The 16,062-nt window shown below is 40.2% G+C and overlaps 1 protein-coding gene across 1 annotated transcript in view; it reads left to right on the top strand.

The window, feature by feature from the left end:
• The window catches only part of LOC135226626 (uncharacterized), a 40,859-nt gene extending 24,957 nt beyond the window's left edge, over nucleotides 1-15,902 (top strand). The window contains 5 exon segments of the mRNA XM_064266341.1: nucleotides 13,348-13,548; nucleotides 13,883-14,509; nucleotides 15,253-15,464; nucleotides 15,466-15,530; nucleotides 15,799-15,902. Coding sequence (XP_064122411.1) covers nucleotides 13,348-13,548; nucleotides 13,883-14,509; nucleotides 15,253-15,464; nucleotides 15,466-15,530; nucleotides 15,799-15,902 — 1,209 coding nt within the window.
• Nucleotides 15,903-16,062: the final 160 nt, after the last annotated feature.

Here is a 16,062-nt window from a genome sequence, read left to right as displayed (position 1 = left end):
GTTTCAAAAGGTTCACATGTATCTTCCTCTGTCGTTTTCTTCTTTCTGGTGTTTCAGTCACATAAGTTCTATCACTTAACTTCTCAATTATCCTGTTGGGACCTTGAAATTTATTGGTAAGGGGAAATTTCTTGACTGGCAGAAACACTAAAACTTCTCAGCTTTGTCTTCCTATCATAGTTCCTTTTCATTTTCTCTTGACTCATTTTCAGATTTTCTAAAGAGAATTTTCTAATCTCTTCCAACCTTTTCCCTAAGTTCTTCACATACTCTCCTTGGTGCTTGGGGGTACTAGATACACAGTCTCGTAGTCCGGATTCGATTAGCCTGGGGGAGCTGTCCAGCGTTTTGGTGTGTATGGACAAGGCCGTCAGGGATGGTTCGGAGGAGCTGGCTTCGCACTTTTGTACAGGGCTCTCAAAAAAGAGAGCGCTCTACTGCAATTTCACTGTGAAGTCGGTTTCTCCCTCACAGAGGGCAAAATTGCTGTTTGCCCCTCTTTCGAGCCATCTCTTTCCACAGGCTATGATCAAGGATCTGGCCGTCAGCCTGCAAGAGAAGGCTACACAAGACCTAGCACAGTCTTCTAGACGTCCTGCAGTCCCTTCGACGTCGTCGCGAATACAAGCTTCTAAGAAGCAGAAGCCCTTTCGAGGCGGAGCTTCCTCGAGACCGCCTTCTCGAGGAAGAGATCTTTCCAGAGGCAGAGCCCCTTCTAAGCTCAGGGGTAAAAAATGAGACTGCAGTCCTTCAGTCACCAGTAGGAGCCAGGCTTCGTTTATTGGCAAAAGCCTGGAGAGAGAGAGATGCAGACAGCTCGTCGCTCAACGTCATCGAGCAAGGATACAAGATACCTTTCCTGAAGCCGCCTCCGCTGTGCACGACACCCAGGGATCTGTCACCCTCTTACCATCAGGAGAAGCAGCAGATTCTATACGATCTGCTTGAGCAAATGCTTGAAAAGAGAGCGGTGGAACAGGTTGTGGACCTAGAATCCCCGGGCTTCTACAACAGGTTGTTCCTGGTGCCAAAACAGTCGGGAGGTTGGCGACCAGTTTTAGACGTAAGCAGTCTGAATCTTTTCGTGGAGAAACAAAGGTTCAAGATGGTGACGCCTCAGTCAGTTCTTGGGGCCTTAAGACCAGGCGATTGGATGGTGTCAGATCTTCAGGACGCCTATTTTCACGTCCCGATCCATCCCCAGTCGATGAAGTATCTGCGGTTTGTCCTGAGAGGGAAAGTTTTCCAATTCAGGGCTCTTTGCTTCGGATTGAGCACGGCCCCTATGATCTTCATGATTTTAATGAAGAACGTGGCGAGGTGGCTTCATCTTGCAAACGTCAGATTCTCTCTATATCTAGACGACTGGCTCATTCGAGCCTCTTCGGAAGCACGGTGTCTGAAGGACCTTCACTCAACTTTAACTTTGGCGAAGTCCCTGGGACTTCTGGTGAATTTCGAAGTCACATCTGATCCCAACACAGTCCATCGTGTATCTGGGGATTCAGATGGATTCAGTGGCTTTTCGAGCTTTTCCATCCCAGGTACGTCAGTAGCAAGGCTTGGACAAAGTGTCAGCCTTCCTAAGGAAAGAATCATGCTTGGTGAGGGAACGGATGAGTCTGCTGGGGACCATTTCCTTGCTGGAGAAGTTTGTTTCCTTGGGGAGACTACACCTCAGACCTCTCCAGTTTTTCCTGACGGAGAACTGGAGGGACTAGGAGAATCTCGATACGATTTTGAAGATCTCGAGAGAGGTAAAGGATCACCTAAGGTGGTGGCTCGATCCTGTAAAGCTGTCGGAGGGATTTTCCCTCAAACTTCAGAGCCCCGACCTAGTGTTGTTCTCCGACGCGTCCACCACGGGGTGGGGAGCGGAAACCACTAGGGGGGGTAAGAAGTGTCAGGCACCTGGAGAGGGGAACAGGTGTCCTGGCACTTAAACCTCAAAGAGCTGGCGGCCATCTATTTGGCGCTCCAGTTCTTCCAAGACAAAGTCTCACATCAAATAGTCCAGATCAACTCGGACAACACCACAGCTCTGGCCTACCAAGAAGCAGGGAGGAACACACTCTCGGTCCCTGTTCAATCTAGCAGAGAGATCTTGTTGTGGGCAAAAGCACGGGACGTAACGATCCTTACGAGGTTCGTCGCAGGCGTAGAGAACGTTCCGTGCAGATCTCCTCAGTCGGCAAGGTCAACTGCTGCCGATCCGAATGGACTCTTCACCAGGAGGTGTGCCAAGAGCTGTGGGGTTTATAGGGACGTCCTTCTTCGTAGACATCTTTGCGACTTCGAGGAAACAAAGAGACTTCCGCTGTACTGCTCCCCGGTGCTCGATCCAGGAGCAGTAGCGATAGATGCCCTTCTCTGGGACTGGACAGGGATGGATCTGTACGCCTTTCCCCCGTTCAAGATTCTGGGAGAAGTTATGAGAAAGTTTGCAACGTAAGAAGGGATGAGAATGACGTTGATGTCCCGTTCTTGGCCTCGCGAAAGAGTGGTTCCCACAGAGGTCATGTCCTTCATAGTAGACTTCCCGAGGATGCTTCCGTCAAGGATAGATCTACTCAGACAGCCCCAATTCTTACGAGGTACCACAAAAACCTCCCCGCTCTGAGTCTGACTGCGTTCAGACTATCCAAAGTTGGCCAGAGAGGAGAGGCTTCTAGAGACCTGTGGCAAGAGCTATTGCCAATGCAAGGAGAGCTTCCTCTCTCTTGCAGTGTACCAATCGAGTGGGCTGCCTTCAGGAGTTGGTGCACAGAAAGAAGGGCATTTCCTCTACCACGACCTCTTGTGAACCAAATACTGACTTCCTACTTTACCTGAGGAATGACTTGAAACTGGCAGTCCTGACGATCAAAGGCTACAGAAGTGTGCTGTCTGTAGTCTTTAGACATAGAGGCATGGACTTAGCAAACGACAAAGATCTTCACGATCTCTTAAGATCCTTCGAGACCACGAAGGTCCCTCAACCTAAGTTGCCATCATGGAACTTGGACGTAGTCCTAAAGTTCCTGATGTCCAGTCGTTTTGAACCTCTTCATGCTGCGTCACTAAGGGACGTTACCAGAAAGGCTGTCTTCCTAACTGCTCTGGCGACGGCGAAGAGAGTTAGCGAAATTCAAGCTATTAGCAAGCACGTTGGCTTTAAGGGGCATAATGCCGTTTGTTCATTGAGCCCGACGTTTCTGGCTAAGAACGAGAATCCGTCCAACCCTTGGCCCAAGAGCTTTGAGATTAAGGGTATGGCTGAAATCATTGGACGGGAGCCAGAGAGAGTCCTGTGCCCTGTCAGGGCTTTCAAATTCTATTTGCCGAAAACGAAGGAATGTCGAGGTCCTTCTAGCAACTTGTGGTGTTCGGTCAGAAAACCAGACTTACCGATGTCTAAGAATGCTCTGGCATTCTTCTTGAGGGACACCATCAAGGAAGCGCATTCATCTTGTGAAGACAGTGACATGAAGCTGTTAAAAGTGAATGCTCACGAAGTGAGGGCTATCTCTACCTCGGTAGCCTTCCAAAAGAACATGGCAACTTCAATGACATTTTTTTTTTTGGCGCGCCACCTTTTGGAGTAGGCAACTCAGTGTTTCGCTTCACACTACCTATGGGATGTGAAGACGACATACGAGAACTGCTATTCACTAGGGCCATACGTCGCTGCAGACACTATGTTGGGAGCAGGAAGTAGCACTCATCCTATCCTGTAGAAAATGGTTAGGTGAGCTTTTCATTTTTTGTATTGATTTATGGTTGTAGGGTCGACCGCCTGAGGCGGACTTCTCTTCCTTTAGCCTAAGTTATGGTGGGAATTACTTTTGCTAGGCTAGGTCAGGTGTGTTTTGCTTCGTTGCCCTCATAGTATGGTCATATGGTCTAGTCACATTGTGGTCAGGCCCCCGTTGACAGATCACCTAGAACTCACCAGCTACATATGTCACTACCTTGCTGGAGACCTTAGTAAAGCAGAAGCAGACTTGGGTGACAGTAATCACGAAGTCAGCTATGCTAACAGGTAAGGAACCAAGATGTCAATCATCTGCATGTAATTTGTTTCCTAAAATCCTTCTATTCTGTCCCTTCCCACCTCCAATGGTGGGATTCAGCTATATATATATCTGACAGGTAAGCTTCATGAACAAAATGATATTGTTATGATACAATAAAGTTTGTTCATATACATAAATCAAAGTTGACCCACCCACCTCCCCTCAGGAGACAGTGGCACCTAGAAAATCTGAATAGTAAATGGAATGGTTCCTGATACCCGCCTCCCAGCGGCGGGAATGGGTACTAACCACCTGACTCCCACTACGTGTGTCGTAAGTTTTGAAATTCTGTCGGACTTCGGAGAATACAGCTATATATATATCTGCCAGGTAAGTATGAACAAACTTTATTGTATCATAACAATATCATGTTTACGCAGCTGCAGATTAAAAGGCCTGTTACACACCTTTACACTTTCGTGGGCGCCTTCACAAAACTAATAGAAATAATACTATGTTCAGATTCCACAAACAACACATACATTAATACAGTTACTGAGTGACCTTCTCAAATACAAAATTAATGTGAGCTACGTTAAGTTAATGAAACAGCCTCGCAACTGAGCGAGCGTGAGAGAGATTTTGAGAGAGAGAGAGAGAGAGAGACTTGAGAGCAATGCTACACTCTTAACGCACATCGCTACGTCTCAAAAGTGAATGAATCTTTTATATGCATAAATATGCATATCAGGGTTAATGGGGGTAGTTGAGCGTACACATCTGAGATGAAAACATATTACGTCATCTCTATAGGGATATTGAGCAGAAAGAACAAGGCTCCTTGTTCCGTTACAGGCCCGATCGGGACGATAAAAAATTAGCTTAACTCATCTATTTTCAAGGGGTTGAATAACAGCAAGTTCTGCTTGGACAAAGCAGTCTCTCTCTATGTTAAACATCATTGTAGGGGAGGTTCTCAAAGGACTCGATGCGGTATGGGAGGTCCCTATGCACGTGTTTGCGCCAATAAAGAAATCAGCTTAGCTAAGACATCCTCAAAGATGTGAAAACAACCCTCTTCAAAAATGAAAAGTTGGACCACTTAACACAAGTTATCTTTAAATTTGGGAATCTAAACACACAAACATACATTTCATAACATAATACACAGGTTCTGAGGTGAATTAATCATATTACTACAATTATAATTGCATTACAAAACTTACATTATAGAATAATATATGTATATATATATATATATAATATATATATATATATATATAATATATATATATATATATATCTACATATATATATATATATATATATATATATATATATATATATATATATATATATATATATATACAGGCGGCCCTCGGTTAGCGGCAGGGGTTCCGTTCCTGGCACCGACACCAAGCGATTTTCGACGCTGAGCGATTTTAAAGCCTACGGCCGCCGCACACCTTCTTTCGAAACTCTAGACCAGTCAAAGGCACCGTAATCCCACAACGGCGCAATAAGTAAAATTATATTCATGCAGTATAGTACTATATAATTTACTGTACAGTACATGTGGGTGTCTAGAGTATGTAAAGATATAATAAAGTTTATACAGTGTACAGGTATCTGTAGTGTTCAGGTTACGATCATTAGTTTACGATAGTTCGATTTTATGAGAGATCAAATTACAATGGCCTAACTTTATCCATCTTCTAGTTACATAAGTTCAATAACAGCAAAAGAGAATGGTGAAAGTATGGTTTTAACGTTATACTTGTTGCGTGAACGTGTACAACCATGAACAACCGAACGAGAAAACGACTTTTTTTTTTTTTGTTTTTTTTCTAAGTACAACCGAACTGGATAACATCTGTTTGGCTTGTATTTCGATCATCGTACTATAGTGCAACATTACCGTATTTGTTATAAATGGCGTTATGTATAGAATAGAACTGAGATATCTTAATGTAATAACTTTATTCGCTATAGATCAGAGATCAATATAGATTAAAGATCAATCGGAAAATATACCGTTAAATTTAAACCTAATTATGACTGAAGCTGAGAAAAACTGTTCAAGCTGCTAATGGACTCATTATCGTACATCGCAACAAGGATAAAACTGCAGTAAACGTCTGCCATCACACACAACCATAGATAAAATTGGGATAAAATAATTTTAATCAAAACTACTGTGCTTGAAAGAACACATTTTACTGTTGGTTTCACGCCGATATAAGATAAATAACGTAAAGTTCGTATTACGATGATATAAAGGATTACGTATTGCGAACGGAATCACGTAATTTTTTACGCAATAAACATGCTGCCAACGTAATCTGTTAACGAAAAAAATAGTAGTTCACATTCACAACGAGACATATTCAATAAATATTTCCACCTAAAAACACGCTGTATAAGGAAAAATAACTTTGTCTCATATAAGTCAAGTATCTAGATATTCATTTATGCTAACTAGAAGCAAGAGCATTCGCTCAGAATTGCGTTATGGTGAAACAGACTCGTATTCATCAGCTGATTTCAAACCACAACATTGGCCGCTCCGCGGAATACGGGCTTAAGTTTGCCGTAGTATTTTAAAATACAATAATATGAGAATACATATAATATTCTTGGATACAGTGAAATAATGTATAACTTTTTAAAGGATTTATGGAAAAGATGCATAATTAATAAAATAACACAATGCATTTTTCGGAACTGGCGGACAAGAACGAACATGAAAAACCATCCCCTGACAACGTGGAGCGTAGTTACAAAGGCTGCCTTAATTTGTATCTTATTTCTGTACAGAAATGAAAATACCTTTACGCAATATATTTTCATACACATTTTAAACATAAAAGCATAAACATTTGAAAAATCGACACATCGATCGCTAAATTTGCACACTTTCTCTCTCTCTCTCTCTCTCTCTCTCTCTCTCTCTCTCTCTCTCTCTCTCTCTCTCTCTCTCTCTTTAACTCGATATTTTTGGAAGAGCGGCAGACGGCGGCAAAAAAAGTGCAAATTAGCGATCGATGTGTCTATTTCATAAATGTTTATGCTTTTATGTTTAAAATGTGTATGAAAATGTATTACGAATAGGGTATTTTTATTTCTGTGCAGAAATATGATAAAAGGCAGCTTTTGAAACTCCCCTTCAAGTTATCGACTACGATGTGTTTTTCAAGTTCGTTCTTGTATGCCGCGGCGGCATACAAGAACGAACTTGAAAAAACACATCGTAGTCGATAACTTGAAGGGGAGTTTCAAAAGCTGCCTTTTTATCATATTTCTGCACAGAAATAAAAATACCCTATTCGTAATACATTTTCATACACATTTTAAACATAAAAGCATAAACATTTATAAAATCGACACATCGATCGCTAATTTGCTTTTTTAAACCTTTTTGTCGATATTTTCGGAAGAGAGCTGGCAGGCGGCAGCTTACAAGAAAGAACATGAAAAAACATCGTATTTGCTATCGTGAAGGGCAGTTTCAAAAGCTGCCCTTGTATCATATTTCTGTACAGAAATAAAAATGCCTTTCACGTAATACATTTTCACACACATTTTAAACAAAAGCATGAACAATTATGAATCGACACATCCATAGCTAAATTTGAACTTATGTAACTCGATATTTTCGGCATAGAACAGCGTCAGAGGCATAATTTTTACCCTAATAACCCTACGTAATAACTCTCCATAAAATTTGTTAATATAATTTGCATAACCTTTATGGTCTGAACGGCATTTCTACATATGTATGAACTCATTAGACAACGGCGCTAGCGGCGCTGTTAACTGAAATTTGTGCCGTAAAGATACCTTTAAAATGCCTTATATGAATATTTTTGACGACCGCCGTAAAACCGATTCGCCGTTGAGTGATTGCGCCGTTAACCGCGGGCCGCCTATATACGTACATATATACATATATACATACATACATACATACATACATACATACATACATACATACACACACACACACAGTGGTACCTCGAGATACGAAAGGCTAAACTTACAAAAAACTCGAGATTCGAAAGCTGACACAAAAAATTTTACTGCTCTACATACGAAAAGTTTTCAAGATACGAAAGGTTTCTGAAAGTCCGAGATTCGCCCGATAACAATTTTGAAACTCGCGCCGCCATCTTAGTTCTAGTAGACTCGCCACCATCCTCCTGCTCTCCCATTGGTTCCTGATGCTAGATAAGCCATGAGATGCTTCTCTCCTATTGGACAGCATCCCTCCCATCATGCATCTTACATGGTGGCGTTCCTTCGCTCGGCCACTTCGCACCCGAAGCTTTATTGTACACATGCGGCATTCGTTCGGTCCAACGATTTCGTTGTCTATCATAAAGTCGTTAGTGATTTCGTTGTGCTACTTTATCGTGTTGTGAGAACCTAATTAGTATACGTACTACATACGTAACTTAATTACATACAGTACATATAGTCATGGGTCCCAAGAAAGTTGCTGAAGTTCACAGAAAGAAGAGAATGCTTTCTATGGAGACAAAGATGGAGATAATAAAAAAGTATGAAGCTGGCTTACGGTTGAGTGTGATCGATAAGGAATACGGCCAAAATCCGTTGACGATAGGCACCATCCTTAAGCAGAAGGAAGCCATCAAAGCAGCTACACCTTCCAAGGGCGTCACTATTTTGTCCAACAAGAGGAGCCATGTGCATAATGAAATGGAAAGGCTGCTTCTTGTATAGATCGAGGACAAAGAAATCGATGGCGATACGATAACCGAGATGGCAATCTGCCAGAAGGCCAGCGCTATTTTCGGCGATTTGATTGCCCAAGCCGAAGACGACGGCAGAGAGGGGACATCAACGGCAACCCGAGAGTTCAAGGCTTCTCATTGGTGGTTCGAAAAATTCCATAAACGGACTGGCATCCATTCGGTGGTGAAGAAATTGAAATTATGTAAAGTATAAAAACATAAAAAGAAATGTAATAATAAAAAAAAGACAAAAATTTTATTTTAAGTTTTTTGTAAAGTTAAGTGTTACAGTTTTGTTAATGTGTTTTGTAAAGTTTAGTTTGTTTTTCTAACATTTTTTTATGTGTTTCGTAAAGTTAAGTGTACGTATCAGCCGTTTGTCCTCCTCCTCCTCTGCCGCCACTTTAGGAGATAGCCTCACTCGAAAGGTAAGCTTCCACATTTTACGTTACAGTAATAATATTTCTTGTACACTAATATACACTTTATTTACAGGTTTTGCATTTTTATTCTTAATTTAGGTATTGAATGGTCCAAATTGTTGTAGTATTTCATTGTTTATAGGTCAATTTAGCTTTATTATGAAATTTACTGGGGTGTTTTTGGAGGGCTTGGAACGGATTAGTCATTTTACATGTAAAATGTTGTCCAAGATACGAAAAACTCATGATATGAAAGGCACCTCGGAACGGATTAATTTCGTATCTCGAGGTACTTATATATATATATATATATATATATATTATATATATATATATATATATATATATATATATATATATGCATATGTATATGTATATTAATATTATTCATATATATATATATATATATATATATATATATATATATATATATATATATATATATATATATATATATATATATACAGTCCCACCCGTCAAAAAACTGTCGTGGTAGCGATTTCGTAAGAAAAAAACATGTTGCGGAAAAGAAAATATTACTTAAAAATCAATGGTTAGTAATAAAAAAAAAAAAAAAAATAGGTTAACACTCACCAACTCCTAGCCTAATATTTAATAGGCATTCCCCGACGTTTCCGAACTTCTTTAAGCCTATTGGGGATGGAATCTGCAAGTTTTTGCGGGAGCTTCTCGTCAAGGTTGTCCCAGATACGTTTCAACTCTGTCTCTAACTTTTCAGTTGTTGTCGTGTCAACGTCCTGTAATTTTCTTTTCATAATCGCCCAAAGATTTTCAATAGGCGAAATATCTGGGGAATTACCTGCCAGTCTTGTATAAAATCAATTCCACAGTCCTTGAACCAATTAATATTTGTTTCGCAGTATGCGAAGGCGCTCCGTCCTGCTGAAAAATACTTGTTTTACTGAGCTCAAAAGATTCCTCCAAATTCTCGTTCAACAGTGTGTAATACGAGTCCTTATTAACAGTATTGTTACGAGGTAATATTACTAAATTACCTTTACCACCATAACCAAAACAACCCCCCATTACATAAGAAGGGAATTTCACACAGGTGGCAAGGTACTTGGGGTCCAGCGGGTCTGATGTTTGACTTTCGCCACACACACTTTCCCTTATTGTCCCGAAACAAAAAAAACTTGCTTCGTCACTCCATAGCACTTGACGCCATTTTGCCAGAGCCCAGTCTTTGTAAGAATGTGCAAAATTTAGTCGAGTCTTCTTTTGTTTAGTGGTTATCAGCGGCTTCTTACGCGCCTTCACTTTTGAATATTTCAAGTCCTTGCTCAAGCGCCGCTGTATGGTCCTAACAGAAGCTCCTGCCACTATATCTGGATTTGCAACCTTAAGTTCTCTGCAGTAAGGGTCGGATTGACTTCAATATCCCTGCCCAGCACTCTTAAACCCCTGTTACTAATGATACGTGGCCTCCCAGAACTTGTAGAAGCACGAGGTACTTCCTGGTCTCCATTGTCGCGGTATTTTTTCAAAATGCGCTGCACAGTTCGCTGGTTTACACCAATTTTCTTACTAATTTTGCCAGTTTTATAACCTTCACTGTGTAACTGCACAACTCGTACACGATTTTCAAATGAGGTATACCCTGTAGACATAGTACACTAGCGAACACACACACTTTCACAAGAAAATTCTGGAAGCGTGATCCAAAAAATCAGCAGGTCACGATCGATGTCTACTGTTCATAAATCACTTAAGAACACTGACCGATAACTTTTGGTTACTTTTTCCCACGCTGTGAGTGAGACAAATGACTCAGTTGTGTTGCCAATTAGTCAGTTTCTCCCAGCCGATTTTTTCCCCATAGATATGGGGGTCGCCTTATTCGCGGCAAAAAAACTGTCGCGTTTTGAAACGCGACAATTATTTTGACGTGCAGTGTATATATATATATATATATATATATACATATGTAATAATTAATATTATTTATATACTATTTATATATATATGTATATACACACACACACACACACAGTAGTGACTCAGGTTACGAAATTAATCTGTTCCGAAGCTGCCTTTGTAACGTGATTTTTTCGTATCTAGAACTGTTTTACATGTAAATTGCCTAATTCGTTCCAAGCCCACAGTAAATTTTATAATAAAGCTAAATTGACCAATAAACAATGAAATACAATAATTTGGACCATTCAATACCTAACCTAACCGTGACTTTACCTGTAAATGAAGTGTATTAGTGTACAGGGTACGAGAAATACTGTATGTACATGTATGTACATATGTAGTAGAATGTGCTTACCTCTCGAGTGAGGTGATGTCCGAAAGTGGCGACAGAGGAGGACAGATGGCAGAAAACATGAACACTTAACTTTACGAAACACATTAAAAAATGGCAGAAATCATTAACACTAAACTTTACGAAACACATTAACAGATGGCAGAAAACATTAACACTCCTTGATTATCTCCACCTTTGTCTCCATAGAAAATATCCTCTTCTTTCCTTGAACTTCAGCAACATTCTTGGGACCCATGGCTAATACCATAAGTAATAAAGTTCACACACAACACGATAAAGTAACTTACAGTACAACAAAAGCGAAATCACTAACACAAATTTATGTTAACAAACACAATCTATGTGAATGAACGAATTCCAGGTGTTTACGATAATGCTACCGCAAAAAATGGTCAAGGAATGCCTTTACATAGAGGCATGATGGAACAGATGCTGACCAATAGGAGAGCAGGCAGGATCTTAAGGCGGTGACTAGCATCAGGAACCAATGGGAGAGCGGGTGGATGGTGGCGAGTCTACTGGGTTGGCGGCATGCGAGTTTTAAAATTGTTCTCGGCAGCCCGGGCGAATTTCAGATTACAGTACATACACCATTTTGCAACCTGAATTATTTTCATACACAGAAGCAAAAAAATCTTCGTCTTTGCCTTTGTAACCTGAATTTTTGTACATAGGGACTTTTGTATGTAGGGGTATGACTGTATATAGTATATATATATTTTTCATAGCACTCAGGTTCACATTCTAAGTGGAAAAATTACGCATGTAACTGTTATTGATTTTTTGAACTCCCAGTTTAAGTACACTGTGGATCCTCTGAAGACAGTGTACAGTCTCTCAGAAGTGTCTGGCAAAGCATCAAAGAGAACCTTTGGTAGTGATGGTTCTCAGGGAAGGATACTTTCCTGGTGTCCTTTTCTCCACACTTCACACAGATAAGTTCAGAGTTTGGAGGGGTTTGGTTCCAACGTCTGGTGACAGTCAGTCTCACACAACAGGCAGGAATGCTGAGCAGCTTTTTTCCCTTCATGCAAAAGCTTTTAGTTTGCTTTGCTGAACACTCTGGCTGCATTAATCCCCCATCCTCATTCAATGTGGGTAGGATACATTCCAAATAATGATGATTTTCCTGATAGAATTAATTATTTGGATGCTTAACTACTGCTAAATTGGAAAACCACCCAGCCTCCCTACATCTTTGTGGGTGGTCAAGAAGAATTCTGAAACGAACATAAACATTCTAGTGCCACATGATGGAGGGGTTGTGGCTTCAACGTCTGGCGACAGCACTTGCCAGTAAGGCTCACACAACAGGCAGGAATGTTGAGCAGCTTTTTTCCCTTCATGAAAAATCTTTTAGTTCGCTTTGCTGAACACTTTCTCTGGCCGCACTAACCCACCATCCTCAGTCAATGTGGGTTGGATACATTCCAAATAATGATGATATTCCTGATAGAATTAATTATTTGGATACTTAACTACTGCTAAATTGGAAAACCACCCAGCCTCCCTACATCTTTTTGGGTGGTCATGAAGAATTTTGACACGAGCATAAACATTCTAGCGCCACTTGATGGGAAACAGGTGATTACAGAGACAGTCCTAACGAGTTAGCCAAGTGTTATTTTTTTTAAATTTTGTGTGCCGATCACACCTAATGTCACAAAGATATAAGTTAACTGTAACAGTAGGTAAGTATCCAAATAATTAATTTTATCATGAAAATTATCATTTTGAAGGCCTGGCAACTAATAACAACAAACAGTCTTAAGGGTGTCAGTCATGATTAAATAGTTTAATTCTGTATGCCATCTGAAACAAAGACAGCTCATAATCTAGTAAACAAAATTGTTTATAAAAAAAATTTTTCTTTGTAACAGGAGCTTGTAGATGATCCCAGATCAAGGAAAGCTCAATTTATGATGACGCATCTTATGTCAGAGCATCGTGCAGCTCTTTCCCAGCGATTAAGTCAACAGAGGTTCAAAACAACAGAAGTAATACCGGATGATGAGCTTCAATTGCTGAATAGTTTGGAATCATCTCAGCTGAATTCATTCCCATCAGATGTTGTCCAGCAGGTATGTCGAATGATGGGATACAGCGATATTCTGGCTTTATGTCTTGACAAAATTCACCTCCTGACTGATGTAACCTCTTTTTATTCTTTCAACCATAACTTTACTTGTACGAAATCTCTTTGTCATTGTTAGAATGGATATTACCAGAATAGTGACTGGCTGCCAGTTACGTACACGACCGCAGTTCTTGTGCAAGAATTGGAATATTGGGAGTTGGTTGCTTGGCTGTTTCACACATGATCACAGTTTTTGTAAGGCACATAAAGTCATGATCATCATCATTAAACAAATTGTAAACAATTTTTAAAATATATATATTTTTTTTATTTAATAGGTACGTGAAATATTGGCAATGGAGCAGAGTGGTGATGGAAGCACTTGGGAAGAAGTGTCACTCTCAGTCAATGATCTCCTGAATGCTGATTCAGATCCAGACTTGGACTGTCAGATCATTTCCCCACCTCCTCGTGACCCAACCTCTACTATCACAATCCATGATTCTGATTCAGAAATGGAGGAAGTTTTGCAGAATGAAGAAGTCAGGGAACATGATGATGATGAGGTGGAAGAGGAAGAGGGAGAGGAAGAAGAAGACGATGATGATGAGGAGGAGGATGAAGAAGTTGAAGATGAGGAAGAGCCAGAAGAAGTACCTGAAGTACCTGATGTGTGCTCAGCTGTAAAGAGCACCATCACAAAAATGGAGGCTTCTACTCCTGATGCAAAAGCAAGTGAGCCATCCTTAGATATTATGCCTCCTGTGCCTGTCGAGGTGTCTTTATGTGTGATGGATCCTATTGGTGCTGTACCGAGCAGTAGCCGGGAAATGGCAGAACAAGTAACAGATAAAATCAACATGATGAGCCCTACGCCAGTAGCTGTAAGTCCTCAAAGGCCACCAGTGCCAGAGGTCCCTGTTCCTGGCCCTAGTTCCATACTCATCAATCCAGGTGGACTCAAGGTATTTACATAATCATTCCTTGGTATTGTTTTAGGGGGCCTTATAGGTTACATGTAATTAAAATGAAGACTGCTGTAGAAGCTAGGTTTTTAAAGTCTTTATATTTAGAATTATGAGTTTTTTTATATTTAGAAATATGATAGGAACCCTCAAATAAATTAAACTAGATAATTCGGGAAATGTAATATGCCAATATTGATTCAATCCTTTATTTGCAGTCAACTACCTCAAAGATTCATTTTTAGATAATGAAAGTAGTAGTAGCATTGTGATTAGTGGGTTACAAACTACTATCATTGAATGGTTAACCCCTTGCTTTGTGTGAATTCATTGATGTGTTTTTGTATTTTAGATAAATTTAAAATGTTTTCATTGTAATTGCCTTTACTAGGCAAGTGGAATATATTTTAAAATTATTTCCATGGTTATTTCCATGGTTATTCTGGATGTTGTGTAATCTGTCATTAAGGAAAATTTTATGGCTCTGAACAGGAAATGTGTGTAATTTTACTAAATTCAGAGCTGTTTCAAACCATATGGAACAATTTTTGTTAATAGCCTAATAGTTTAACTATTTTATTTTTAATTGGCTTTGCTTCATGATTGCACCCCACCTTATCACTGCCAACTATGAGAATGGCATATGCAGTAATGGCCAAACCCCAGTACTTACTCCACATTGGGAATTAGTTTCCAAAGTTTAGGACTATTTATGTATAAGTAATGTTAATAACTTCTTCTAGGTTAAGGAAGAACGACCATCCCCTGTTAGTGAGTGTGGACTTTGCATGCACAATCCACGAACACCTCATACCTCGGAATGTCTATACCCTTTTGGTGTGGCTCCTCCTTCACCAGTAGCATTGATGCCAGGGCCACCACGGCCTTTAGGAACAACTCCTCCACAAAGACCAGTGCCACACCTTCCATCATCTGCTCCACAACCACCAACAGTTTCCATTAGCAACATCACTTTACCAGAGATCTATCAAACAAGAAAAGCTTGATGGTATGTTGCCAGGTAATGTTATTGTGCTGTGAACTTGGGTAGCATACTGTATTTTAGGTTTATCCAAAATGTATTTTGTTCTGCACCAAAGAGTATGATATTAAAGGCTTTGTTAATCATCTGATATGAATATCGAAGGAACCACTGACCATTATGACAGAATTCAAAATATGATTTTTTGTGGTGAAACTTACCCTCTATTATTTAGCTTTATCTGCGACTGCTTGATGCGGGTTCAACAAGTGTTAAAATTTAAACAATTGTTAATAAATGCTTCCAGCCTGGAACATGGAAATCCCTGAACTCTGTGACACAAACGTTGATGGGGCTTGGAACTCTTGGAGAGGAATCCATGATCAAAGGGCAGACAAAGACACATTCTAAAATGCAAAGAAAAAACAGGCAAACAAAACAACTGACTTTGGAAGGAGAGCACAACATGGCCTGCCAAGGCGGTCAAAGAAAGACTGATGCGTCACCAGGTCCCAAGCTTGGTCGGTGACCCGCTTCCACCTCGAGCTGGTGCTAGAAGATTATCCTATTA

Source organism: Macrobrachium nipponense, chromosome 15 (genome assembly GCF_015104395.2).
Source record: "Macrobrachium nipponense isolate FS-2020 chromosome 15, ASM1510439v2, whole genome shotgun sequence".
Taxonomy (NCBI): domain Eukaryota; kingdom Metazoa; phylum Arthropoda; class Malacostraca; order Decapoda; family Palaemonidae; genus Macrobrachium; species Macrobrachium nipponense.
This window is presented reverse-complemented; position numbering and strand designations above follow the sequence as displayed.